The sequence below is a fragment of the Phodopus roborovskii genome, unplaced genomic scaffold (assembly GCF_943737965.1).
Source record: "Phodopus roborovskii unplaced genomic scaffold, PHOROB, whole genome shotgun sequence".
Taxonomy (NCBI): Eukaryota; Metazoa; Chordata; class Mammalia; order Rodentia; family Cricetidae; genus Phodopus; species Phodopus roborovskii.
Window position 1 is genome coordinate 18,521,512 of NW_026126447.1, and position 26,730 is coordinate 18,548,241.

The 26,730-nt window shown below is 39.4% G+C and overlaps 1 protein-coding gene across 4 annotated transcripts in view; it reads right to left on the reverse strand.

Annotated features, from left to right (window-relative positions):
- Bnc2 (basonuclin 2) overlaps window positions 1-26,188 on the reverse strand; it is a 396,952-nt gene extending 370,764 nt beyond the window's left edge. The window contains exon 1 of one of the 4 annotated variants that reach the window (XM_051188127.1): window positions 26,049-26,188. In XM_051188127.1, coding sequence (XP_051044084.1) covers window positions 26,049-26,051 — 3 coding nt within the window. In that variant the 5' untranslated portion in view covers window positions 26,052-26,188. The remainder of the gene's footprint in view (window positions 1-26,048) is intronic. The other 3 variants (XM_051188125.1, XM_051188126.1, XM_051188128.1) reach the window with 3 other exon arrangements.
- Between the last annotated feature and the right edge of the window lie 542 nt (window positions 26,189-26,730).

The window sequence follows — 26,730 nt, forward strand, 5'->3', positions numbered from 1 at the left end:
TGCAGATGCCAAGCCTTACAAATTCCATCATATCATCTGTTGCTATTAAGTCTAACGGACCAGGCCACAAGATATTTTGTGCATTTAAATAAGGTCCACAGGATAAAAAATTTATACTGTACACAAGTCTCAGACTACCACATATTTTCAATCGTAACTGTTTCTTTGAATTATTTTTTCAAGCTCAGATCTCTACTGATAAATTTATTCAAGACATCCTTTAATAGGGAAACAATGCAACGTAGTGCAACTTGCCACTTACTAGCAGGGCATGATGGTGCACATATACAGTCTCAACATTCTAAGGCAGAGGCAGGATGGCTCCACATCCATGGACAGACTGGCCTACACACTGAGTTTGCCAGCTGGGGCTCCAAGGTAAGTAAGACTCTCCCTCCAAAACAAAAAGAAAAATGATTTATACATAAAAGCCAATCACCAAAAAATATACTAAGTAAGGTAAAGAGCTGGGCTGGTGTATTTACAGAGTCTACAATTTATGCTTCAGAATGGATATTATCTTCACCAGCAGATAGTTCATGGCTGCTCTCAGGCAAAATGGTATTTTAGTTATTAAATAAACACTTATGGGATAGTTGTCACATGCCAGGTTTATGCTAGGTTTGGTGATTCATATATAAATAAAACATGACTCTTACCCCAGGGGACAATCTTGATGGCTGAGACAGATACAAAGAAATACAAAAAGGCTATTGTACTGGACTATGAGTAGCACAGATGTGGCTGCCACATATAATTTCTTACGGAACACACATGAAGAAAAAGTAGTAATTTTGCTAGTCTGTGAAGGTGAGCTAACACAACTTAGCTCTTATATAAGTCCCTCCTTGTACAATGAATTAATGCAAAAAAAAAGCCATTAAAACATACAGTTTCTTATACACTCGATAATGTTCTTGTATAAAAGATGCCAGAATCTCAGGGATTCTTTCCCTTGAAGTCAAACAATAATTCCCCAACAGTTTATATATGGAATATATACCTGATGGCAACCTTATTTGTTTTCAGTATTTCTGATCCAATCAGAACTGGTACCAGTCAAATCTTCCAATGACAAGTTTGGTTTATGCTAAATATTAGTATAGTAAAATCGACACTTCATCCCCCCCTTTCTTACCAACCTTCCTTCTATGATACTAAAACACCACCTAAAATACAACTTGATTTGCCCATTACCCTATATTAGAAATAAATCCCCTACATCAAATATTAAGCAACGATGTTTAACTAACTATTCATTAAATGACAACCTTACTGAAGGGATCAGTTTTGATTAGTTCTTATCTGCAGGTTGTAAAAGTATCCCAGGTGAACATATTTTAAGTATGCATGTACCTTTTCTTTCTGTAAACAGCCACTTCATTTCTTCTTACAAGCCATTGTCTCTTAACATCCAGCCTGTATTTCTCTCAATGATAAGTACAAAGAAGATCCCCCCCCCAACTCCACATCCAAGGAAAATAGTATCTGTGGTATGCATTTTGAACTGAAAAGGATTTGCAAGTTGCTTAGTCAACAAATGTGGTGCATATACCTACACCCATGCATGCCTGAAATCACAGACCCATCACCAGTCATCAAAAAGTGTCGAATATTTCCCAGACCTCTTTCCCAATGTCTGTAGCCACAGTCTCGAAATTCTTGTCGCCAACACCATTGCCAATCCATCAATATCAAGGAAGATCTGGCCTGTTTTCCATCTTTAATTTAGTCTTCCCTCAGATAAGGAGCACGAAGGAAGTTCCAAAGAAGTCACAAGATCAAAAAGCTAGCTGGTGACAGTCTTGGTTGGAAAAAACCCAGACCTGTGCCTTCTGGTCCATACCACAGTGTCTGTTTGGAATGCTCTCTTATCCTAGCCCTTAGTGTTCCTTCATCTTTCCATGTCTCATCCTTTAACCTCTTACTTATTTCATTGTGATAGATACCTATGCTCTTAATTGTCTTGATTTTAGAGAATGTCAGTGTCCCTGACAGTAAAAGGGAAGAATCTACTGTTATTTCAAATCTATGCAGTTAATGACTGCCCACTTAACTAGCATTATGCCCCTAAGCCATTAGCTGCCATTCAGAAGTGTTCATTCATACTACTTATCCTATTTTAAAAACAAAAACAGAAAAAAAAAAAAAGGTTTTCTTACATTCAGAAGACTGAGGCAGGAGGATCAAGAGTTCTTGGCTAAACTGTGACACATAGATCCTGTCTCAAAGAGCAAGAGAGGGAGAGAGTGCTTAATATCATGATGACCAATAACTACTGTGTCTTTATCTTTCCGAATGGTACATCTGTGACAAACATTATACACAATGAGTAGAGTAGTACTCATCACGTTCTAAACTCAGAAGAAAATTGAAAATGCCTAAACAACTAAATTAGAAAATATGTCCAAAAGGACAAAATTCTTCAAAATTAAAAAAAAAAAATCAATGCTTACACTTGATAAGTATCCATTGCAAGAGATGTATTTCCCATATTTGCTTATGTAAAGTATTACTTAATGTACATATTTTTGGAAAAATTTAAAGTTGTTTCACTTCATGTTGAGTATTTCAACATATGCTGTGTTTTTGTTTTTGTTTTTGTTTGTTTGTTTTTTAAGTATCCCCTACATTGTGGGTCTGCCAAAATAGTTTAAGAATTCTCACATAAAACAAGCTGGCATTACATCCCTTGGAATAATTCCTGTAAGTTTAAGCATGATATTTTGTACCTATAAAGACAAGAAACCAATGGATCCTTATCTATTAAATTAGACAGCATGAGATGCATTTTCATGCATACTATCTCAAAATTCTCAAGTATAAGTACTACAATACCTGTGTTATAGAAGGAAGAAAAATTGCTCAGAAAGCAAAAGATGCCAAGATCTGAGCAGGAGCTAAGGGATGTACATAACTAGGGTTGGTAAAGAAAGTTACTAGGACTAAATAGCACTGATGATTCTTCAGTCTTGTGAATAAACCAAAAACCACTACTGACTCTGTACTTTGATGACCCAAATTTATGGCATGTAACTCCATCCTGATGCAAATTAATTGGATATGTAATCCAGGCAAAAGACATTTAGGAAATCCCTGTACCATTCTTCTAACCTTCCCATAACCCTGAACTTATTTACAAATAAGTTTTTTTCTGTTTGTTTGTTTTGTTTTGTTGTTTGTTTTTTAAAGGAACAATAATGGAGATGTATAGTCTTAAAGTTAAGGAATTGTATACTTTAAAATTTTAGGGTAAATTCTGTATTTCATGTTTTTTTTTAACCGCATGTAAAAACGATAAAGCAATGTCCTCAAGACTATACCTTTCTCAGTAGAATCAATACTTAAATTTGGATCTTTGTTAGCTTCCAAGTTATCATTCCCTTTATTATAAAACTAAAAAGCAAGATATCCATGTATCCTCTAACAGTACTGAGATGTCTCTTAAAAAATCATTGTAAAGCTCTTCACAAATATACATATTTAAGTTCCTTTTTCATAAACAACTCTTATCAACTAAATGTGTTTTATTAAACACTCTAGTGTTGTATTAAATTCACTACATAAGACTACAGCTGTGTGTAAGGCAGTGGTTCTCAACTCCATAAAAGTCCATCTGAAAACAGATTTACATTTCAATTCCAAACAGCAGCAAGATTACAATTATGAAACAGCAACAAAAAAAGTACAACATGAGGTGCTGTAGTAAAGAGTCCCAGTGTTAGGAAGTTTGAGAGCCACCAGTGTAAGGGGGGGGACACTAAGCAGTTAGTTATTTCTGAATTAATGATTTATACACAAATGGCCTTGTCTGAGCAGCAGGGAACATGTGAAGACTCTAAAGTGATGGTGATAGTTTTTATTTGGGAAGTTATTTTACTAGTTCAAATATGTATATACTTACAGGTTAGCAATTTCTCCCAATATTTTAAAATTATTATTAAAGGCATGAGCTTTAGTGCACTTATAACATGCTAATTTACCAAGCATTGACATATAATATGATAGGCATTTGCATAAATCAGTATATCTGGGTTTGATTTGTTGGCTTATGACTAAATGTTTTTAGTGTGCCAAGTATATAAACTATCCATATGCCTTTACAAATCAGATTTACTCAAGAATGTTGGGAAGAGGAATTCTGAGTTCTACTTGTGAAGAAGCTTAAAGAAACAGAAACATTTCTTTTTAAGGGAAGGACATTGGTAGGTAGAATTCGTGGAAAATCTTTAACTGTAACCAGTAACTATCACATTTTCTTAACCAGTTAACCCTCCAATGAGCCCAAATAGTGGGTCTTACTGAATTCTTCACTGTGTACGAAGCCTCTGTACAAGCCAGTGTCATTAGTCTAAGCATCCCCAGGTATCCCTAACTCAGTCATCTGTGACAAACAAAACTTCTCTTAAGATTTCCAACTCCCAGTGGATGAGGGAACATCCCAGTTCAGCACCCAACAAGTCTTAGCAACCCCAGCCCCTGGGATTTCACAGTCCATTGACAAGGCTGCTCCTATTAGCCAAGCTGACATCCAGCTGTCTACTGGGCTGCTGGAATCCCACAATTTGAAACTACCCTTCCTTTCATGTAGTCTACCAGCTGTGAATTCTGATTTCCTCACTAAACTTGAAATCAAACATAACTGTGTTGATGCTTCAAAAAATAGCTAACAGAAACAGACCGGAAAGACATGATTTTGTCTTTGTTAGTTTGGCCATCTAACTTTTCCTTAGTATGGATTATTATATTGTATCAGAAAGAAATCCCTGGGAGTTCAGTTTTCAAAACTGAAAAATTAAACTAGGAGTTCAAACCTTGCATGGCAGGACACAGCATTCAAGTCTAATGCCTCTGTATTACTGGTTACTTCATGGCAAAAACAAGACAAGATTTTTAAGTGTGGGTCTGAAACTTAAAAGACAGTTATGGCCGAGACAATAATTTCAGACTTTTACTTAGGGGTTTGGGGGGTAGCTCAGCTGGTAACCCACTTGTGGGGAACACATGGCAGGTATGATGACATGGGCTGTTTCTCCCAATGTTGGGAACACAGACAGGCCTGACTGGCCAGCCATCCTTGCCTAATTGTTGTCTTCTAGCCTCCACACATATGCACACACACATATTTGTGCATAACACACACACATACACACACAGTATTTTATTTTTAACTACAGCAAAAGAATGAAAGGATATAAACACCACTAAAAGAAAACAGCATTAAATTTTAAGCAATTATCAGTAACAGAATCACACAATCTTTTTCTCTATGCAAAGCCTGAATGGCCCGTTTATTAACAAGGAAAGTCATTGAATCTTTCACTAGGAAATTATTTCATTCTCACAGATTCTGTGTTACACTGTTAACCAGGTTCTGCTTGGAATCTCTTAAGGTCACAGAGTGCAATCATGGCACAGCACAGTGCAATGCTAACCACCACAAACTATTAGCAGCATTAAACTGCTCCAATAATAAGACTTTCATTTCCAGAAGACTGCAGCTCCAGGAAGAAGAACTGGTCAAGTTCTCTTTCAGCAGGCATGGACAAGGATCACATATTTTCATACATGCTGGTGCACATAACAAATCGTTTACTGCTCTAGTCATAAGCATGTCCAAGGCAGAATTTCCAAATTAGTCTGTGAAAACTCTCCTTGGAGCATTTTCATAGAATAAGTGTCAAATTATTGTCGTGAAGATTAAGTGACCAGCATGCCAGTCAGTCTTTTCTATAAGTCAATCTTTTGAAAAACTTCAAGGGGAAATACATTCTGCAAAATTTCACTCTCATACTGAGCTATAAATTTCCATTTCAGAGGTAAAACACCAAAGTAAGCTGATACAGTGTATAGCCATCAGTAAAAGCAGATGCACTTTCCAGTTCAACTAAAATCTCTTCACTGCTTAAACTTTATCTCCAGACCCAGAAAGACACGTGGCATGTATGCCCTTCCATGTGATATTAGCTGTTAAGTCAACGATAACCAAGCTACAATTTGTAGAGCCACAGAGGATCAGTGCCTTCTTCAGCCATCATCTGAGAAGCTTCCTTCTGTATCAGATGGGAACAAATACAGAGACCCACAGACAGACATTACACACAATGAGAGACCTTGGAATACTTAGCCCTAAATGGGACATCTCAGTCAAGTCCCTCCCCTCAGGGCTCAGGGGCTAGGGATCTTGGGGAAGAGAAGGTGAAAAGTGTAAGAGCCCCAGGGAGGGGTCGTGGACACCAGCAGAACAAAGCCCCCACCCCCATCCCCCCAGCCCCAGAAACAGTGGAGCAAACTCACAGGAACTCACGGAGACTGAAGCAGCAAGTTCAGGGCCTCACCATGTCCTCTGCGAATATATTATGGATTCCAGTTTAGTGTTCTTATGGGACTCCTGAGTGTGTGGACAAGTGCATCTCTGATTTTTATGCCTTCTCTAGGACATTTTCCCTCTTTTGGTTTGTCTCATCTAACTTCAATGTGATAGTTTTAGTTTGTCTAATTATATTTTATTTTATTATTATGAAAAGGGAGTGGATCCAGATGGGAGGGGATATGAGGAGGACCTAAGAAGAGTACAAAGAGGGGAAACCATATTCAGAGTGTGAGTGTGCGTGTGTGTGTGCGCGTATTTAGTGAGAAAATAATCAGTTGTCAATAAAAGGAAAAAACAAAAACTTTTTCCCCTGGAAGTACACTGTTTCTGCAAAACATGAAGTATATAGTATGTTTTTAAACTCAAGTATCTGTGTATAGTGTTAAGTTGCTATGTGGTTGAAAACGTAATTTCTAGAGCAGGTCCTCCAGATAAAAATAAAAGCTAAAACATGCTGTGGTAGGTCGACTTCCAATTACTAGAAGTAAGCATGTAAGAGATATAATTAGTTACGACACCAGGGCAGGCATGCATGTTTCAACACACACACAGCTCAGAACAACGCTTTGGTATTATATGACAGAGGACTTAAACCAAAGACTCAAAGAAAGGCTATAGAGTGTGTATATACTTTATTATATTATTATTATTACTTAAAACTTGCCACACCAAATTATTTCTTTTAAGTTATAAGCATATTTGATTTGTATAAACATTTCTTTAAAGATTTCCCAGGAGGAATGAGAAAGAAAAGCCCTACCAACTCCCCCCTTTCTATAAGCCTTACAAATTCAAAAGTTTACTTAATAAAATTCATCTAGTGAAAAAAAAAATCCAGAACTGCTGAGATTGTTCAGTGAGTAGAGGTGCCACCAAGGCTGACAACCTACCTGCATATAATGCCTGAGACCTGTGTGACTGGAGGAAAGAAGTCAACTCTCATACATCCACACTCTTACACACAATAAATAACTAAACAAATAAGGAAAAACATTCATCTTCCAAAGAAGATGCACAATGACGAAATACATTTAAAAAATTCTGATAATCTATTTATAGGTTTCTCAATCATGAATAAAACAAAATCTTGAAAATAAAATACATGAGGAAATATGATTTCATTTTGACAATGTCTGAGATAATACAAAGCTAGCACTCAAACAAAGTACTATGCAAAAATATTCAAATAAAACATAAGTGTCAAAAAACTTAGTAGTAAACCATGACAAGTTAGATTTTTATCTCTTGATAAATTCATAAAAGATGGTAAAAAACTCAAAATGTATCTGAGCTGAGGTATAATCCCAACACTCAGGATGACGGTAGATGTTATGACCACCACAAGTTCAAGGTCAGCCTGGTCTACACTGTGATTATACACCAGCCATAGCTACATTGTGAGACCCTCCATCTAAAAAAAATATTTCAGCTCTTCCTGTAAGCAACCTGAGATGACCTGTGAAGATGGTTTGCTACTCTCTCAATCCAGAAAACCCTACAAAATCATTCAAGAGATTCAAATCTTCAGGTTCACGTTAGGAACACCTGTGAAACTGCCTAGGCCATCAAGGGTATGCCTATCAGAAAAGCCACAAAATACCTGAAAGATGTCACTTTGAAGAAGCAGTGTGTGCCACTCCAGCGGTACAATGGTGGAGTCTGCAGATGGGCCCAGGCCAAACAGTAGGGCTGAAAACAGGGTCAGTGACCAAAAAAAGAGAGCTGAATTTTTGCTGCATATGCTTAAAAATGCAGAGAGTATGCCGAACTTGAGGTCTGGATTTAGGTTGTCAGGTCACTGAACACATCCAGGTGAACAAAGCACCTAAGATGAGCCAATGAACCTACAGAGCTCACAGCTGGATTAACTCCTGCATGAGCTCCCCCTTCCACATCAAGATGATCCTCACAGAAAAGGAACAGATTGTTCCAAAGCCAGAAGAGGAGGTTGCACAGAATAAAAAAATATCCCAGAAGAAACTGAAGAAACACAAACTTAAGGCATGGGAGTAAACTCAGCATAAAATAAATGCAGAGAAAAGTTAAAAAAAAAATTTCAAAGCACCCCTTTTCCCCTTTTGTAAGTCTCCTGATTCAAGGACTGTGAGGCTGGGGAGACAGTTCAGCTGTTGGAGGGCCTGTTGTGCCTGTTGTGCAAGCAGGAAGGCTTAAGTTCAGACCCCCAGTATTCATGTAAGAGACAGACATGGACAGAGGTGCAGATCTGTAATGTCACTTCTGTGAGGTGGATGCAAACAGATCCCAGGCAATCTAAACTCAAAAGTTCAGTGAGCTCCAGGTTCAGCGAGAGACCTTGTCTCAACAAGTAAAGTGGAAAGCAATGGATGAAGATCTCAACATGGACCTCTAGCTTCCACACTTACATAGGCAAGTGCATCATACAAACTCTTGCTGGAACATTCTGAGATTACCCACCGTTGATAAGTGATGCACCTTTCCTGAGAATTTTATCAAATATAAGTTTGTTTTTCTGAAAAAGTTAGTATGAATAAATTTTACACAGAAAAATCTAAAATGTCAACGTGAACACACACACTCACAAAATCATGAAGTAGATTTCAAATCTGACAGCTCGAGACTTCCCAAAACCATACAATATTCAACCTGCAAATGAAATTCCATAGATGAAGTCAGGTGCAGTGAAGAGGAGGTATGTCGAATGGATGTTAGAAACATAAAGCTTGTAATTAAGTGTATAATAACCCAACCTGGAACAAGATAAAACATTCAGAACTTACTCAATGTAAAGCAGCTAGACCTTAGACTCCCACAGGAGTACAGCACATGACAATGAATTATGAACTAAATCCCATCTTGTAGGCCAAATGGCCCATGAAGTCAGCACACATGGTCCCTCCAAAGACACTGTTAATTATGCCCTCAGGTTTTGGTTCAGCAGAGCCTACCACCTTAAAATAGGGACTGCAGAGAGCCCTCACCTCCATCACAGAACAACATAAGAAGCCTACAACATCAGTTTTTCAAAAGTTCGTGAGATCTGGCTAAAAGAAAAAATAAAAGTACAGTACACTTCAGCTAACAAGAAAACAAAACAAAACAAAACAAAAAACAATGAGTCCATCATGTGTGTCTTAGCATTTTATAGATTTGAAAGTTCCAACTTTTCAGACAAGGCTGGAAAAAGTGAATGTAAAGTTACGTTTCCTAGAGTTAAATTTATTTTATTTATTTTTATTTCTTGAGCTTCCAGTCCCCCCAAAATATCTATTCATTTTCTAAAAAAGAAAAAAAGTGAATTTTGAATTTTTTTATTTTGTAATAATAAAATGATTCCAAGATCTGTAGATTTCATGCAAAATTAGTATTTTATACTATTAAAAGAGGCAGTTGGATTAACTGAAAGTTTAACAGCATAATTTCATCGAAATGGCCCTAATAATAATATTTTTCACTTTGAGACCAGGTTTCACACTGGTCCCAATCTAGCCTGTAACTCAATCTGTAGGCCAGACTGACTTCAAAATGTTGGTGATCCTCCTGCCTCAGCCTCACAACGGTCAAATTACAAAAACAAACCATCATGCCCATTAATAATGCTTTCAACTGATACCCAGGAAATTATAAAAAAGAAAATGGATGTGTTCCATCAAACCATAATCTACAGGCACTAAAAAGGGGAAAAAAAAAAAAACAAATAAAAGGCTGACTGGGCAAAGTGCTTATTATGCAAGCATGAGACCCAAACTCAGGTCCACAGTATGGTAATGCACATCTGTAATCCAAAGGCTGAGAGCTGGAGGCAGATGAAGCCCTGGTGTTTGCTGGCTAGCTCATCTGGCCAACTGGGGAGTTCCAGCTCAGTAAGAGACCCTATTTCCAAAAGAAAAGCAACTGAGGAAGATGGGATGTGGATCTCTGGACTTCACATGTACATAACAGGCATGGCTATCTGCATGCATAGACATGTGCACAAACACACATACATACACTCTACACATATTAAAAGCAAAACAATAAAAACTGTCTTGCTCTTCAATAACTGCCTTTTATTTTGTCTTGAGTCAAGTATCAGTATGGAAAAACTCAGCCTCAAAAATATTTGAACAAACTTGTACTTCCCTAGCTCTTACCTTTGTAATGTCACCAGTATTTGTTTATGCACAACACACAGATTTGCTCAACTAAGAGAAAATATACAGTGTAGGTTTATGCGTCAGCTTTTACTTTGAACCTAAAAGCTCTATAGAAAGCTATTAAATGTCACAGGGCATCCTTATCATCTCACATTCTGCTTAAGACTATTCTTAGTTAGGTGTGGTAGCACATGTCCATATTCCAGCACCTGGGAAGGTGAAGTCAGGGAAGCAAGCCTCAACTACTCAGTAAGAATCTCTCCCTGTATTAACTACAGAAGCTTTCACAGGCCACGAAGTCTAATATTTCCATTCTGTATTCATAAAATCTACCCTAAAACATAACTATCAACTGTTTGGCACGTGGAGTTGGATATACATGTCTATAAAATGACAATTCAGTCAATGGAAAGATATTATAAGCATGAATGTACATGTATGTGAATCTGTAGCTGCATAAAATCTCACATTGTTTCTTACAAAGCTAAGTGTTTTTTTCCTTTTGGATTTAAAGTTCTAAATGCTATAGAGGAAAGGAACCAATATGAAAGTTATAACCTCAAGATCCTACAATTCTTCCAAAATTACCATTGCTCAAATGTCTCATTCACCATTGTGACTACTTTCTAAGTCAACTTACTAAGTGAATTTGAATAATTTTGCCTTTTCTTGTAAAAAATGGAATTATATTACTTTATCACCAACCAAATTCATCATGTTAATGAATGATTCAGAGCCAGTAGGTTATAGAAATCTTGATAGCATAAAAGACTGAAAAGAATTAGACATGAAGTGTCTAAAACCAATTTCAATTTGAATAGCTTAAAGGCAAGAATTTATAGCTATGGTATCATTACTATATGATTTTCCAGGATAACTAATTTATCAAGAATAGTATATGTATTTGCTTATTTGTGGTTTTTAATTTTTCCAAACTACTCATTAGTACATTAATTACTTCAATATTTCATTCAAGTTTATGGATCTTATCAAATACCTCATTAAATTCTTCAAAGGTAATGATTTTTTTTTCTTTTTGAGACAGGATCTCATGTAGCCTTGAACTTACAATGTATCCCTGGATGACCTTGTACTCCTGATCCTCCTTCCTCTACCTCTTGAATGCTGGAATTATAGATTTGAACTATCCAAGCCTCTATTATACAATTTTATCTCACTTAAGTGGATATTTAATAGTGTACAAATATACTTCCCTGAAAATATTACACAAATCATTGATTTATTTTCCTGTTAGTACCTTCAAAACTGCAACTGTAATTGCAAGATGGTAGTAAAAGTCACAGCAGTAAGCTGCATGGTGCGTGCATTATATCTCAATGAAGTTGTTTCTAGAAATTTAACCATGGAAACACAAAGAAACCAACAATGTTTCATTTAAAAGTCAAAGCTCCTCAAACTTATGGGGAACACAATTAAAAGATTAATACAAAGCCCAGATCACCCGAAAGCAGACCAACCAGCTAACATGTGCAGCCACTAAAACAGCGCAGTTATCTTGTCCTATGTTAGCACAATATCAAGGGTCTCACACATGAACAGTCTAACTGGAGAGATTTGGGGATCCCACTAGGGATAAGGGGATGCATCTTCCATAATGGAATTCTTAAATGTAGCATTCAGCAAACAGGAGGCTGCTGCACTACAGATGACATGTTCAGTCTCAGGGCAGGATGGTGGCAGTCAAAGCTGTAAATGAAGAAAGTGAGTGGTGACAAGTGGGCAGGGCTACCTAAAAGGACTTGCCCAGAACAGAATCAGAAGACACAGAAGGGGAAGATGGGAGGAGGGGCCTGAGAAAAAAGTGCTGGAGAAGATCATAATAATATGAAGTGGCACTTATTTCAACTGCTCTTAGTTTCCCTGGCTTTTGTTTGCTGTTTGTTTTATGTTTTTTAATGACTGACTCATTCCTATACTTACTGCATGCAAAGCACCGGGGTCTACCAGCAGGCTACATCTCAGCTCTTCGACATATCTAATTACATTTGCATAAGTGTCCCATATTACCTATGCAATTTCTTCACTGCCTCTCTAACTACCCCCATGTAATCTTGTACTTGGACCCCTTTTTAAAAGTACATTATTGCTATTATCTTATTTATTTAATAGGATTTCTCTGTGTATCCCTGGATGTCCTCAAACTCACAGAGATCTACCTGCCTCTGCCTCCTAAGTGTAGGGCTTCAAGGTGTGTGCCACCACCTAGCTCAAAGATAAAATTTTAAATTTTAGGTGCAAAAAAAAAAAGTCTCACTCCTACTATGAGTGCTCTGAAATGTCCACACAAACCTAAAACTAAGACTGTTTCTAGGGAACCACGATACCTGAGGGCTCCACCAACTTCTGTCTTGCTGGCTGCTATCAAGCAGATGTTCAGTCTTATCTTTCCCCCTTCACTTCTCATAACACATCTGTCTCCACAGAGTGTTCATAAAGGAACAAGGGTCTGAAGGTCAAAACTAAGAAACGCTGATGAAGTGCTGATATCTAATAACAAAGTAACGCTTTCAGTTTTGGATCTTCTGTTAACCATAAAACAATACATTGGAAGTCAAGACATCACACAGTATGTAACACTATTAAGAATCTTTACTATCTAATACCAACCCATCCCTTTTGTAAGAGAAAAGAGAAGCAGGAAACAAAAGTGGAACACACCTCACACCAACACCAAAAGCATTTTAGTCTACAGAAATGGAAGATCGGTGTCAGATCATGACATTTCCCTAGAAGGTTGGGGGACAGAATGGCTTTCTTCAGTATTTAGTAACTATACCCAAGCTTTTTAAGAAAAGATATGTCTTTCTTCCCCAAGACCTCAATCTTTGCCTACGGCCTGTCTCCATGCTCACCTACCATTTGCTAATACTATGCTACATAAATATTCTCCAAGAAAGTTAAATGAGCAGATGATTGTTATCCACATCAAAACATTAACAGCTGCAATCACTTTAACAAGCAGATGCCAGCTAGGTAGCGGTGGCACACACCTTTATCCAGGCTCTCCCAAGGCAGAGGCAGGTGGATCTCTGTGAGTTCTGAGTTCCAGGAGAGCCAAACCAGAGCTGGTGCAGCTGTTGTGACATAGAGAAACTCTATCTTGAAAAACCAGACCCCCACCCCCAACCCCCCCCCCCAAAAAAAAAATTCAAGTAGATTCTGGGACAACTGACTAACACATGCTTAAGAATATTAATATATCTAAAGATAAAGGATCTGTTCATCAGTGAGACAATGGAAAGCAGAAAACTAAAATGCAAGATGGGAAAATGCTGCTGAACATTTTTACCTTAGGCATTAAGTCTAGGAGAGGAGCCAGAGTATGCAGTAAAGTTCTTCCTATATGAAAGGAAGAACTGGACTCCTGGGCCCATTTTTAATGTCCCCCCATGAAACTGCAAACTAACAAGATGATAGGCAAAATTCAGATTACAATTTGACACCTACTTAGATCTGTTTCTAGGTGTAGCAATGAAGACCAAAGACCAACTTCACTCAGTGGTTATTCTTTAAAGGTATTTATCCTGAAATGTATTTTGTGTTGCTTAATGTTAGGGTTCCAACTTTGACTTGACTTTCATGCATAAAACCTACAATGCCACAGTATCATATGTATCACAAAAATTGGTTAAAATTTTTACCTTCTAACATAACTGAAATGTAGCAATAGAGCTAGTATATTTCTTGTAATACCAACACTCAGGAGGCAAAAAACAAAAGCCAGCCTAGGCTACAACACAACTTTTGTAGCCAGCATGAAACCTAGTCTCAAAAAACAAAACAAAACTTAAAAAAAAAAACCCTCCAAATTTTAAGTTACATTTTGTAAAACAAAGCAACTAGAACTCACACACCTGGGCAGGATGTAAAACTTGAACATAAAAACACCAACAGTTTAAGAGCTTTTCTTATTTAAATCAGTCAGCCCACAACTGCCTAAGGCAGTGGTTCTCAACCTCCTAAAGCTACAACTCTTTTAATACAGTACTCATACTGTGGTGACCCCCACCCAGATTATTTTCACTGCTACTTTATAACTGTAATTTTGCTATGAACCACAGTAAATATCTGTTATGCAGGATATCTGATATGCAACTCCTGGAAATAAAAGGCCTTTGATCCCCCCAAAGGGGTGATGGCCCATAGGTTGAGAAACTCGGCCTAAGGCCTCATGTAATACCTTCAGTGAGTTATTTTACATATAGTAAGTAGACATCCACAGGCTGGCTCTTAAGATTTATAATGCTGGACTAGACACACATCTGAGTAATGGAACACTTGCCTCCCATGCCTTCCATTCTGGGTTTGGTACCAAGTATGAAAAAAAAATGATTTCTAATATTACCATATCAGTACTTCAGATATACATTTTGCTAATAATACTAAAACACTTGGTGACCCACTCATTATTGATCTATGTCATTCAAAAATGCACCTAACCATCAATGCAATTACGTACGGTCTCTTTCTCTCTTTCTCTAATCATCCCACCTCTGACTTCGGGTAGCTGGGACTACAGGCACATCTCTGCTTCCAGCTTCTCATGGACACTCCTGCCACACATTTACACAAGCTTGCACAGACATACAAACTGTCACTGTGTCAATGACTGGTTGCTCTTTATGATCACAAGTGCCAAGTGCCTCTGCAATGACCAATGAACAGTTCCAAGTCCATGCAATAATTTTTTTTTTTTTTTTTAGTAAAGGACGTTTAATATGAAAAAAATCTGGGTAGTTCCCATCTTGCTTCAGTCTTAGCACACAGGCTAGCAAGACCATGAGAAAAGGAGACCTGGTTGATGCAGTTAAGTCATTGGTTCTGTGCTCTCTGTTTCTCTCACAGTGACTCAAGCAGGATCATGCTGGGCCAGAGCATCAGGCCAGTTATAGCCTCTATGGTCCATCAAAGCTGCTAGGAGGACCCCCACCCCAAAACAAGTGGCAGTGACCGGCTACAGTGATTGGGTACTCTGGGTATGGATTCACTGTACCTTTCTTTATGGTGAGGCACCAACTACCTAAGAAATAAGGATGTGTAAGTCATCCCTTTAAAGACACAAAGAATGTTTTAGAGGCACAATCTCTGAGGAATGAATTTAACTCTTGCACTAGATACGACTGTAAATGAACTAATGACATTTAAATTTGGTTTGAGACCCAGCAGAACTTCTGAGATAAAAAACAAGGTCTCTGCTCTAAACTGTATGTAGAGTTAAAATTCTTCATTTATCAATAATAGTCCAAAGAAATGTGATGTTTTACTCCAATCACCATTTTGAATGAGAGACAATTCTCAACTATCATACTGTGTTTCAGGATGCAGACTCACAGGGCACGCTGGCAGAGTGAACCCCTCTAATCTGCTAATTACAGAACTGCATTACAGAGAGATCAGAAGTCTTGGGACAGAACTAAGTAGCCTATCTCTGAATAATTTTGCCATTGTAGTTAATGGCATTCTTTATGTCCTCAAACCATACATGATATCAATCAACAATTACACGACTTTCTTAATCCATGTACATATTACATAAATAAGGACATGTATGCCATGTATGCCAAGACACTAAGAACAGAAAAGTAACCATGTCCAATGTGAACAAATAATAAAACTGGATGGGTCAGTGGAACAATGCTCAGCTCTTACATGTGAGGCCTCAGTCCAATCAACAGTAAAAGGAAAAAAAAAAAAAAAAGAAATACACACACACACACAAATCATGTATCTAATAAATAAGAAATTTTATGTCATACCAATTTTATAATTTTAAATCCCCCCTCTACAGTATATCCACAGGGAAGAAAGTTAATTCTCAAATTATTTCATAAGGTATCACTTTAAATTGGCTAATTACTGTTTTCATATGTAAACATTTGTGAGGGAAGAAACTCCCATATTCTCTCCAAATATAAATGTGACCACTTGGCCACCTAATTAATAGTTGATGCCAAATAATAATGAAGTTTTTTCTAAAATAGCTGGCACAAAGCCAAAAACAGACAAAGCAATTAAATAAGAATGGCTCATCAGAATACTGAAAAAAGCCATTTAAGTAGAAATGAATATAGATCTTATTAGCATGAATGAAAAGAAAGTTACACCATTTCTTTTAAACAGTCCATTTAACTCAGCAATGATTCAACACTGCTACCCTTAAATTAAGTTACCTTTCACTTGCTCTGGGATTCCTCTAACTCAGTAATGGGAGGTTTTAAAAATACACCAGGTATACTGGAGAGCAAGCTATTTGCCAACATGTCATGCCAGACTTAAACATAGTATTTACTTAAAACTTAACTGAGCCAGTTATTTTAGGTCTGGGTATCATAAAACAATTTTCAGTTTTATCTCTGTTGGTGATTTTTGTTGTTGTTGTTGTTGCCGTTCATGGTGGGCTGTCTAGAAGACAAATTTTCTCAATAATGTTTTTTCCTCCTTTCCTTTTGAGGTATTTATAAAACCAAAAACAATTATTTCTAGGTACTTAATTCCGCCCTCCAGGGCATGAAGTGTGTCTGTTATCATACAGAACACCTAGAATGCTTTTAAACTCAATGATAATTAAGAGACATCAAAGGAAACCCAGACTGTTTCACAAGGAACCAGCACCTATCATCTTCTGGCTACCGAATGACATATTTCTTGTCCTCTGGAGAACCACCAAGGTTTTTTTTTTTTTTCTTCCCCAAACAATACAATGTACTTTCTTAACGTGGCCTTTACTCTTTTGGAGATAATGTAGCCTTTACTCTTTTGGGGATCAGACAAATCTGAGCTTTAAACGTAAACAGCTAAAGGCAATGAAAGCAGGAGAGACACATGGAGGTACATCAGACTTAAAAGCTCCCACACAGCCAAGTCAAAAGAAACAATGTGCAGAAGGAAAGATAACCCACAGAATGGGAGGAAAAAATTCGGGAAGTAAGTTACTGATGTGACAGTAATATCCAAAATATATAAAGAACCCCTGAAACTCAAAACCAGAGAAAGACAAGGAAGGAAGGAAGGAAGGAAGGAAGGAAGGAAGGAAGGAAGGAAGATTATGTGTCCTTATGGCACTACCACAAGAACTGTGAAGCTAAAGGATAACCAGAAGCCAAGGCTGATGACTTCAGTCTGTACTAACAGCTACTAGAGAGACTGAGGCAGAAGGGTGGTAAATCCATGAGTTCAAGGACAGCCTGAGCAACTTAGTAAGACTTTGTCTTAAAACAACACAAGAGGCTGACTGACAGCTCAGTGATAGTGTTTATCTAACATGGGTGAGGCCCTGGGTTCAATTCTCAGTCCTAATAGGGTAGAGGTTGAAAAAGATCATGACTCCATCCCTGGATATCAAGAACAACAGAGGCAACAAAACCACACAGGGCTGTGTCATTTCACAGTTGTTACAGTCATAAAATAACAAGTTATTGGTAACAATGTGGAGAAATTGAACCGCTTACACACTATTGGCAAGAACATTTAAAAAAAAAAAAAGTATGGTGATTTCTCAAACTACAGAAGGCGGTTACTGTTTGGTATGACCTAGCAACTTACATTCGAGTGTTATCCAAAGCAACTGAAAAAAAAGCAGAGAAACACTGGTATAAATCCCCATGACCTTCAGCGAGACAATGGTTTGGGGTTTTTTTGTTTGTTTGTTTATTTGGTTGGTTGGTTTTATTTTTGACAACATACCAAAAGTGACAACAAGGAAAATATTATGTAAGTTGGACTTCATCAAAATTTAAGACTCCTCATCTTACATGGATGGATAGTGCTAGGCATTTTGCTCTTGTATTGAATGATTACCATTTAGTAGGCAATAAAACCTTATCTGGAAAGAAATTTTAACCTTCTTTCAAAATTGCTTAAACTTGTTTCAAAAGACATCAAAAAAAAAAAAAAAAGTCAAAAGACAGCTCACTGAATGGGAGAAAGCATCTGCAAATCTTTAATCAGATAAAGGATAGAAACCTAACTGAATGCAGAGCATTCATAATTCAAATATTAGAAGGCAACACAGGACCAGGGAATGGTTCAGCAGGTAAAGGTGCTTGCCGCCAAGCTTGACAACTTGAGTTCAACCCCAGTAATCCCATGGTGGAAGAGGGAGCTGACATGCACTGTGGCACAAATACCTCCAAACTCCTACCACACATGTGCAATAGATATTTTTTTTAAGACCACAAGAATTTCTTTTAAAAGACAACCCAAATGGAAAACAGGCAAAGGAGGGTACATGATCCAGCAATTCGTCTCATAGGTATACATCCAAGAGAAATAAAAACATGTTTGACAAAAAAAAAAAAAAAAAAAAAAAAAAAAAAAAAAGGGGGGGGGAGAGAAAAAAAGCTTATGACAAATGTTCTCAGTAGCGTTACTCATAATATTAAAAGATGTTCATAAATTAATGATGGAAAAAGAAACAGTGCATCTATATAATGTACATTTTTATTATTGTTCATTTTAAATGGTGATTACATGGTATGCAAATTATTCTCAATAAAGTATTTAAAATACTAAAGTAAACCGCTATGATTTATATTGCCCTATCATATAAAACAAGCAATTAGAAAACAAACAAACAACAAGAAAACACAAAAAACAAAAACAAAAACACAGAAGACCTAACTGGTTGTTTGGCCAATAGGGATGAGCAGGTAATGAAATAGCTGCCTTATATAAAGAAGTGTGTGTATGAAAATGAAAATGCCATAACAAAATTCATTACACTGTGTGTTCACTTCAAAAATCTGCTTTTCAAGACAGCCCCAGATACTGAGTGGGTGAAGATTAGACACTAGAACCAATGGCCTTTGTTCCCATTCTCTGCTGTCTTCTCACTGGCCTGGGACTCACCAATGAGGCTAGGCTAGCTGGCAATGAAACTAACCCTAACTCTGCCTGGCCTTTTGTGTGTGCTGGGGAGCAAAGCAAATTCGGTTCTTCATGTGTGAGTAATAGGCCCCCTATCACCTGAATTACAATCTCAGCCATTTAGAAAAGAGTACTTTCATTATGAAATTTCAAATGAAATACTTTTCAATTCTAAGTCTGCAAGTATTTGTCTCTTTTATTACTTGAAAATGACCTGTACCCATTCCTTTTCCCATCCACATCACAGCAACTACACAAACCCATCTACAAAAACCAGGTGACAGTTACAACATGGAGATCCACAGCAAACTGGAGTGCAGGGAGATTCATAGGTTACGTTATTTTTATAGACTTGAAAGACATACATGTCTCTGTAAACTACCTTTCATCCATTTTGCAGTGTAAAATTAAGAGGAATAACTAACATAATCATCCATGTATCTTATTTAGTACAAAAAGTAGTTATAATATACCATAGTAGTCACCAGAAATAACACTTTTGTCCTCTGGGATTAAAGGAGAAAATAAGACCTTTCATTCCTGTCAGAGGTATTCAATTTTCCCCTCAAATGAAGTTTAGATGAAAACAATGTGACTGACAAGCTCCACACGGGCAGATCTTGGCAACTCTCAACTCTGTCTATCTCCTTGGCTGGTTAAGCAAAATTCCTTCACTAACTGTTAGTCTTCGTAATAACTCCTACAAAGCTCATTACTGCCTCTGTCAGCCTATCCCCCATGTTGCGCATTTATCCCTGGGATGCATATCAACATGTGGCACATGTCCTTGACATGCACAGAAGAGCTGCACCCCAGGAAAGCAGTATGCACGACAATAGTCTCCACTCTTACTGCTTTGTGGTTGCCGGGTTGTAACCGAGAAATCTAATAACTGTGACAGTGGGCCTTTCGGGTTTTCCTTGCCTTTCCAGACAGTGAAGCTGCACAGACACTAATGAAAGGTTAAATGAATAGGAATAGCTGACAAGACACACAATAAAGAAGGGGCTTGGTAATCCACAGACACTGAGCAGAGATCCTTGGCTCAAGCAGAGAAAGGACAGCACATCGTCGAGTCACAATATTTAAAACAGCTTGCTATACACAGAGGCTTTGTGTCTGGGTACACGTCTGGCTTTGGACTAAGTGGGGAAAGAGATACTAAAAAGGAATTTCAGTATGGGACACTTGGGCAAATGTAAGATCATAATAAGAGGAAAATGTTTTGTGTGGGTTGTTACATCTTTGTACTAATTACAAAAAAAAAAAAAAAAAAAAGGAGAGTAAACTCATAAACCCCCAGTTCCAATACAATACTGTACATTTCGACAAGTGTTAAACAGTGTATATAGAAGGCAGGCTTCATGTGATTCCCACTGGTTCGAGACACATGCAGTGACTCAGTTAGCAGTGCCACATCCTACCTTCCCTGTAGAAGCATCTCTGATACTGTAGTTCTGGTCCTTAGCCTGTGTAATAGATTACAATTCAACTGAAATTTGCAAGCACCTTGGACTCTGTAAAACTGCCTAGCAATTGCTATAAAGAAGATGACTTTATCATGCTGGCAATTTGTAAGTACAAAACAAGCCTCTCACAATTTCAAGGAGCCACAACTGTGCAAGGGCCTTAACCAGAATTCTTAATTGTAAAACTTACTTTTCGCCTGTCTCACTACAACTTCAGGGTTGTATTCCTTGAAGAACAACCCTGAAATCAGTCGAGCAAAACAATCTGAATTACTATTAAAAGAAGCTAATATGTTCCAGAATGTTGAGGAAATTGCAATAAAAAGAACAAAATTTACATTGTTATATTCATAAGTTTTTGAAAGAAAATGTTATGGCAAAAACTTTTAAAATGACAAGTCTGTGCTACTGCTCTTATGCATATTCATGAGGTAAAACATAGGCTCACAACAAATGGTAAAGGAAACGGAGAACGTGTTTTAAAACAAGGGAGGCTCTTTGAACAGCCAAATTAAATTATAGTTGAACTTTTGAGTGTACTGAGGGTTCTAATAAGCAACAAATAAAGACTTTTATTGGCTAGAAACATAATGAGAGCTACTGTGCAAGACGACTAATCTAGGCAGTTTATCTCCCTGGATATTAGATTTACTTAAATGGTAAATAAATGTCCAAAGTAATGTCCCTAAAAACTAGTATATACATAATGAAAAGCAATCATGATCACTGGTTATTTAATATAAGCATATCACAAATTTTACTGGTAGGACTGATAACAAATGTGGAATTAAACGCCAAATTGTAAATATGAAAACATTGAAGTCCTTCCATTTGAATGTAGTTTATTTACTGATTAATTCTATACCAAATTTACAAGTTATTTGCTGTGTATTTTTACAACATGAAGTCCTTCTTTAGAAGGAATTTTTTCTCCAAAATATGTTGTTGTATGCAGAACTATTTCAAAGCATCATCTATGGAAAGCAGTACCTTTCTTCTGTGAACTACAATAAGGTAGTATGTGCCTCAGTGACTGGGCAGGATGTTGCTTTTAGCAAGAGTTTGAAGGTGGGCCTACCAACATGAGAATAACTCCTTCACTTGACAAAGTGACACTGTTGTTAAGCAAACTAAAACACTTAAAATATGTTTGGTTGACTTTTTCCCAATTCAAATCATCTGAAAGGTAGAAAGGTAGAGTCCTAGAAAGCTTAGCTTAACTGATTCCTTAAATGTCTGCAAAGGAAATTCTGCTTCTGTCCTCTCTCTCTCTCTCTCTCTCTCTCTCTCTCTCTCTCTCTCCTCTCTCTCTCTCTCTCTCTCTCTCTCTCTCTCTCTCTCTCTCTCTCTCTCTCACACACACACACACACACACACACACACACACCTCCAAGTCTAAACTCTAAGCCAGTCTTGTGCAACATTCTGACTGCAGAGCACTTTTTTTTCTTGGACCTTAAGTGTATCTAATAAAATCAGGAGGCTCCCTCTAGCTCTTTAGAGAGCTTACTAACCCAACTATACTATGTAACTCCTGACCAACCAGAGATGTTGCAGGAGAACTGCTGTTTTCAACTCTGTTTCTTGTCAGAGTGCAGATGTTAAATGAGACCATCTGCAGAGGAATTCAGAAAGCACCATTCCTTTATAGATTCATTAGTTAAGACGATTAATTACTCTCAACCCACACTTTATGTACAAACACATTATAGTGAAACTATCCTGTCTGAACTATGCCTGCATTCTCAGTTTAGATTTACTCACCTTGTATAAAATAAATTTTAATCTAAAAAAAAATTTCAAAAACATTCAATTTATAATCTGGTCTCAATTTTAAAAGCCTACCTTTATATTAAAAAAAAAATTTCAGAGGACAGAATAACACTCTCTATTAACAGTGTATCTGTGGAATTTATGTAAAACAAAGATACTGATGGTAATTTGTAAAAAAAAAAAATCATGTACCATAGTATTTATATACAATGCTGGTAATGACTTTTTTATTGTTTAATCTTTTCAGCAATTCAGTATTGAATATTTGGAGGTTGTAGTTATTTAGAAGACTATAAATAATATAGTTGAAGTATGCCATTGATGTTTTGTTCATCCTATAATAGCCATAAAAGCCACTATTCCACTGGCACATCACTCCAAACAAGTGAGTATGAACACTGCTAAATCAAACTCTTTATGCTTGCTAAGCCATCTTTCGAACATTTGCAGAATATTTAACATAGCACTGAAGCTTAACTCTAAATTTAAAGGAAGGGAAACGGCTAGCTCCAAGTCATCACCTACTTTGGACTCCCTTAATACAGGAAATATTCCCAGGAACAACAAAAAGAATAGCTCCCTCTCCTCTCTCACCCCCACCCCACCCCCTTTTTTGTGCCAGTGTCCAATTTCTTCTTTTCTGAACAGCTGTATTATCCAACTTAAGTTGCTCTGCTAATTTCAGTCCCTCAAGGACTAACTTGGAAGGCAAAAAAATACAAGAAAAGATCAATTTGCTGGGAAAGATCAAATGAGAAAACTGTGGGGACAGCACCAGGTCAGCGTGTGGAGAACTAAGCAGACCTGTTCTTCATTAACTGTGGCTCTCTGGGGATGTCACACACTACCTGTCCGTGGGCTTTATTGAACCGCCTAACCCGCCTCTCTGTTCCATTCTTCTGGGCCCAAGTGACTCATATCCTGCTGCTGACAAGTTAGCAGGGGACTGCGGCTGCAACATGAAAGTACTTTTCTTTCTTGTCTAAATCAGGCAGATTTTTGAAAAGACGACACAGCATTGACTCGTGACATGGCAAGATGAAACGAGAGGTCTGGGCCGGTCTTGGAGCTTCACAGATAAAAGTAATCAAATGACACCCCTGGAATGCAAATTGGCATTCTTGACTGCAGCAATTGCACAACCATGAAACATCCCTGACAGCAAGCAAGATTAGGACAAAATGTTATGTAAAGCACTGAACTCAAAAACTCTCACTTGAAAATTCAAACTGTAACACTTACATTTTAATACAGCAACAGTCCTTTCTGCTTTTGTCTTTTTGTAATCACACAGCCCTGCCTGACAGATAACTTACATCTCAGGTAGAGGGAAGAAAAGAAATCAGGTATTAGCAATGCACTACTGATAGTAATATTTACACAATATTTATTTTAAAAATCCCATAAGGTTGATTTTTACCCAAAGTTTTACATGCAAACACAATCCAACAATATAGTCACTGGATGGGGGGGCATTTTAGACATGCCAGAGAAGATCCTCTCTCTAGACAAAGTTCAGACTCAGGTTTCTTAGTTCTTTCCTCAGATGAAGCTAGCCCTGCATTTTGGTAAAGTGATCGGCAATCTGGAATTTAAATACACTGCTCTCCGGGAACTGAAAGAGTGCCTACAACACAGAACTTCATTAAGACGGAATAAGCTTAAATGAAACGGCTGCACATATGATCTAAGACACAACCTTAAAGGTTCACAAGGGATCCTCACGTGCCTGATTCCAAAGGGTCAAAGGAAGTCCCATCAAACTTGTGCAAGCCTCAGTACTAGAGGGCATCTTCAGAGCAGAAGCACTTAGTTGCCAGAAATACATTCTTCCACTTAGGGCATGCGTGTCTGTACACAAAAACATGGAAAAGTGCAGAATACAAAACAGTGGGAGACAAATGGACTCAGCCACCGCTGAAAGTGGCAGAGATAGGGGAATAGATGTGTAGACAAACAGTACTACTGGCCAGAGGAGGACAAAGATGCACAGCTGACTTTTTTACTATCCTTGTGTAAAATGACCTAACAAGAAATTCTCCAGCCCTAAATAGGTAGATTTCTCATTTTGTTTTGATGCCTCACTTAAAACACAGGCTCCAACAACTACAACTGTCCACAAAGTACATAAAAATAATAAAACAGGCCACTTTCTGCCACTTTAATCCTGTGTACACTGGATTACTTTATGATGGCTTTTGTACATCAGTTTTACAACAGCTTGACTCTAGGGTAAATGGGAAGCATCATAAATCGCACGCTGCTTTCAAAACCTCTTTAATTTCTGTCAGCATTACTGTAACCGCAGTCATGGGTGCATTTTGTATGTGTGTGTGTGTGTCTGCATTTGACAGTGCCTTCTCCTACATTTTCAGTTGTGACTTTGATCTCCGAAACAAGAGATGTCACATCAGGGGGAAAGGAAGGGAGGAAAATGTCAACCTGCTATCACCCCCGTTTCTTAGACATCCCATCTACACAGGGCCCCCTGCATATCAGAGCCCCCAAGTGGGGGTAACAACAGCGACACTGGCTGGTAGGGAACTCCAAGGAAAGGAGTGGGCAAGCCCCATTTCTAACAAATGACTTCCCCGAAAGCGGACATCACGGACATCGCGGCTCATCACCCACCCGGTGAACTAATTGCCTGCTTCCTCGCTGCAGAGAAGTGGTCCCTTTCGAGGGGCTGTGCTGGAGTCCCAGTGCGCCATCTCTTTTTCCTCTACTATTTGCACCTATAAGTTTTTTTTTTTTTTTTTTTTTTTTTTTAAATCTGCGCCTCACCCCACAGGAGATTTCGTCTAGTTTTGTCTTGAGCTCCCCTCCCACATTTGAAAAGAAAACCGTGCCCCCCCTTTCACGCCTCAGATCCCACGGTCCAGTCGGTGCGGAAGCGCAGTGGGCCGGCTGCTTCAGAACCGCACTTTGGGAAAGCACACACGTGTCTGTCTAGCGGGATTTGACTGGTGGCGTCCGCGTCCTCCGCAGCCGCGCCGGCGGACATCGCTGCGGTCCCCACGCGGGCCGCGCCCGGGGCACCCACGGCCAGCCGCTTGCTCGGGCTCTGCCCACGCCGGCCAAGTTGGGAAAGTTGTCGCGGCGGCCCGCCGCTCCGTGCGTCCCGTGTCCCCGCGTCCCGCGCCCTCCCCCGAGGGCTCCGGGTCCCCAGAGCCCGCGACAGCCGGCCGCTCACCTAGGGCGCGGGGAGCCCTGGCTCGGCCGCCCGCCCTCCCTCCCGCAGCCGCCTCGCGAACTTGGGGCCAAGTTGGGGTGTGGGGGTGGCTTTGGGGAGCGTCGCCCGGCTGCCCGCCTCCTCACGCCGCGGCGCTGGAGGAGAACGCGGCGGCGCCGCGGCCCCGGGGGCGTCCCGCCCGGGTCTGTCCCTACCAAGTGCGGACGCAAGCGGGCGGAGAGGAGGTGGAAACTTCTTACCATCTCGGCATGCTGGTTGTCAAGTGCAGCCCCCGCCTCTTGGTCTCCTCTTAGCGGCCGCGCCTGGACCAGCCCCTCGGCCGCCTCAGCTCGCCGCTCGCACGGCCTGCTCCCTCCCCCGCCCGGCCGCTCCGGGCCGCGCTCGCCGCCCGCGCCACTCCCCGCCCGCCCGCCCGCCCGCCGGCGCGCGCCCTCGCCGCGGCCCCTCGGCGCTCAGGTGACTGATTTACACCCGCGCCCAGGGTCGCGCTCGCTCCCCCGAGCCGGCGCTCCGACTTGCCCCGCTCCTCCCCGGGCCGGAGGAGAAAAAAAAAGGGAACGGACAGTCCGGGAGGGGGACTGCCGCGGGCGAGCCGGGGTGGGGTGGGTGGTGGAGGGGGGGTGCGCGCGGCGGTGGGGGGGGAGCGGTGGGGCCACCGAGCGGCGACCGCGCCAGCACAAGTTTGTGCCGTCCGCACAACTGTCCAGACTATGGTGTTTGCCGCCCGTTTTGTTGTCGTCCTCGCGCTTTCCAGGGGCTTCGTGGAAGATGTCTAGCCCTCACCCCCACCCCCACCTCGCCACCACCCCCCCTCCCGTGGATGGAAAAACAACTTTGGCGCCCCCCGGGGGGTGCGGGCGTGGAAGTGGAGGTGGCCGCCAGCGCCCAGCTGTCAACAAGGAAAAAAAGAAAAAAAAAAAA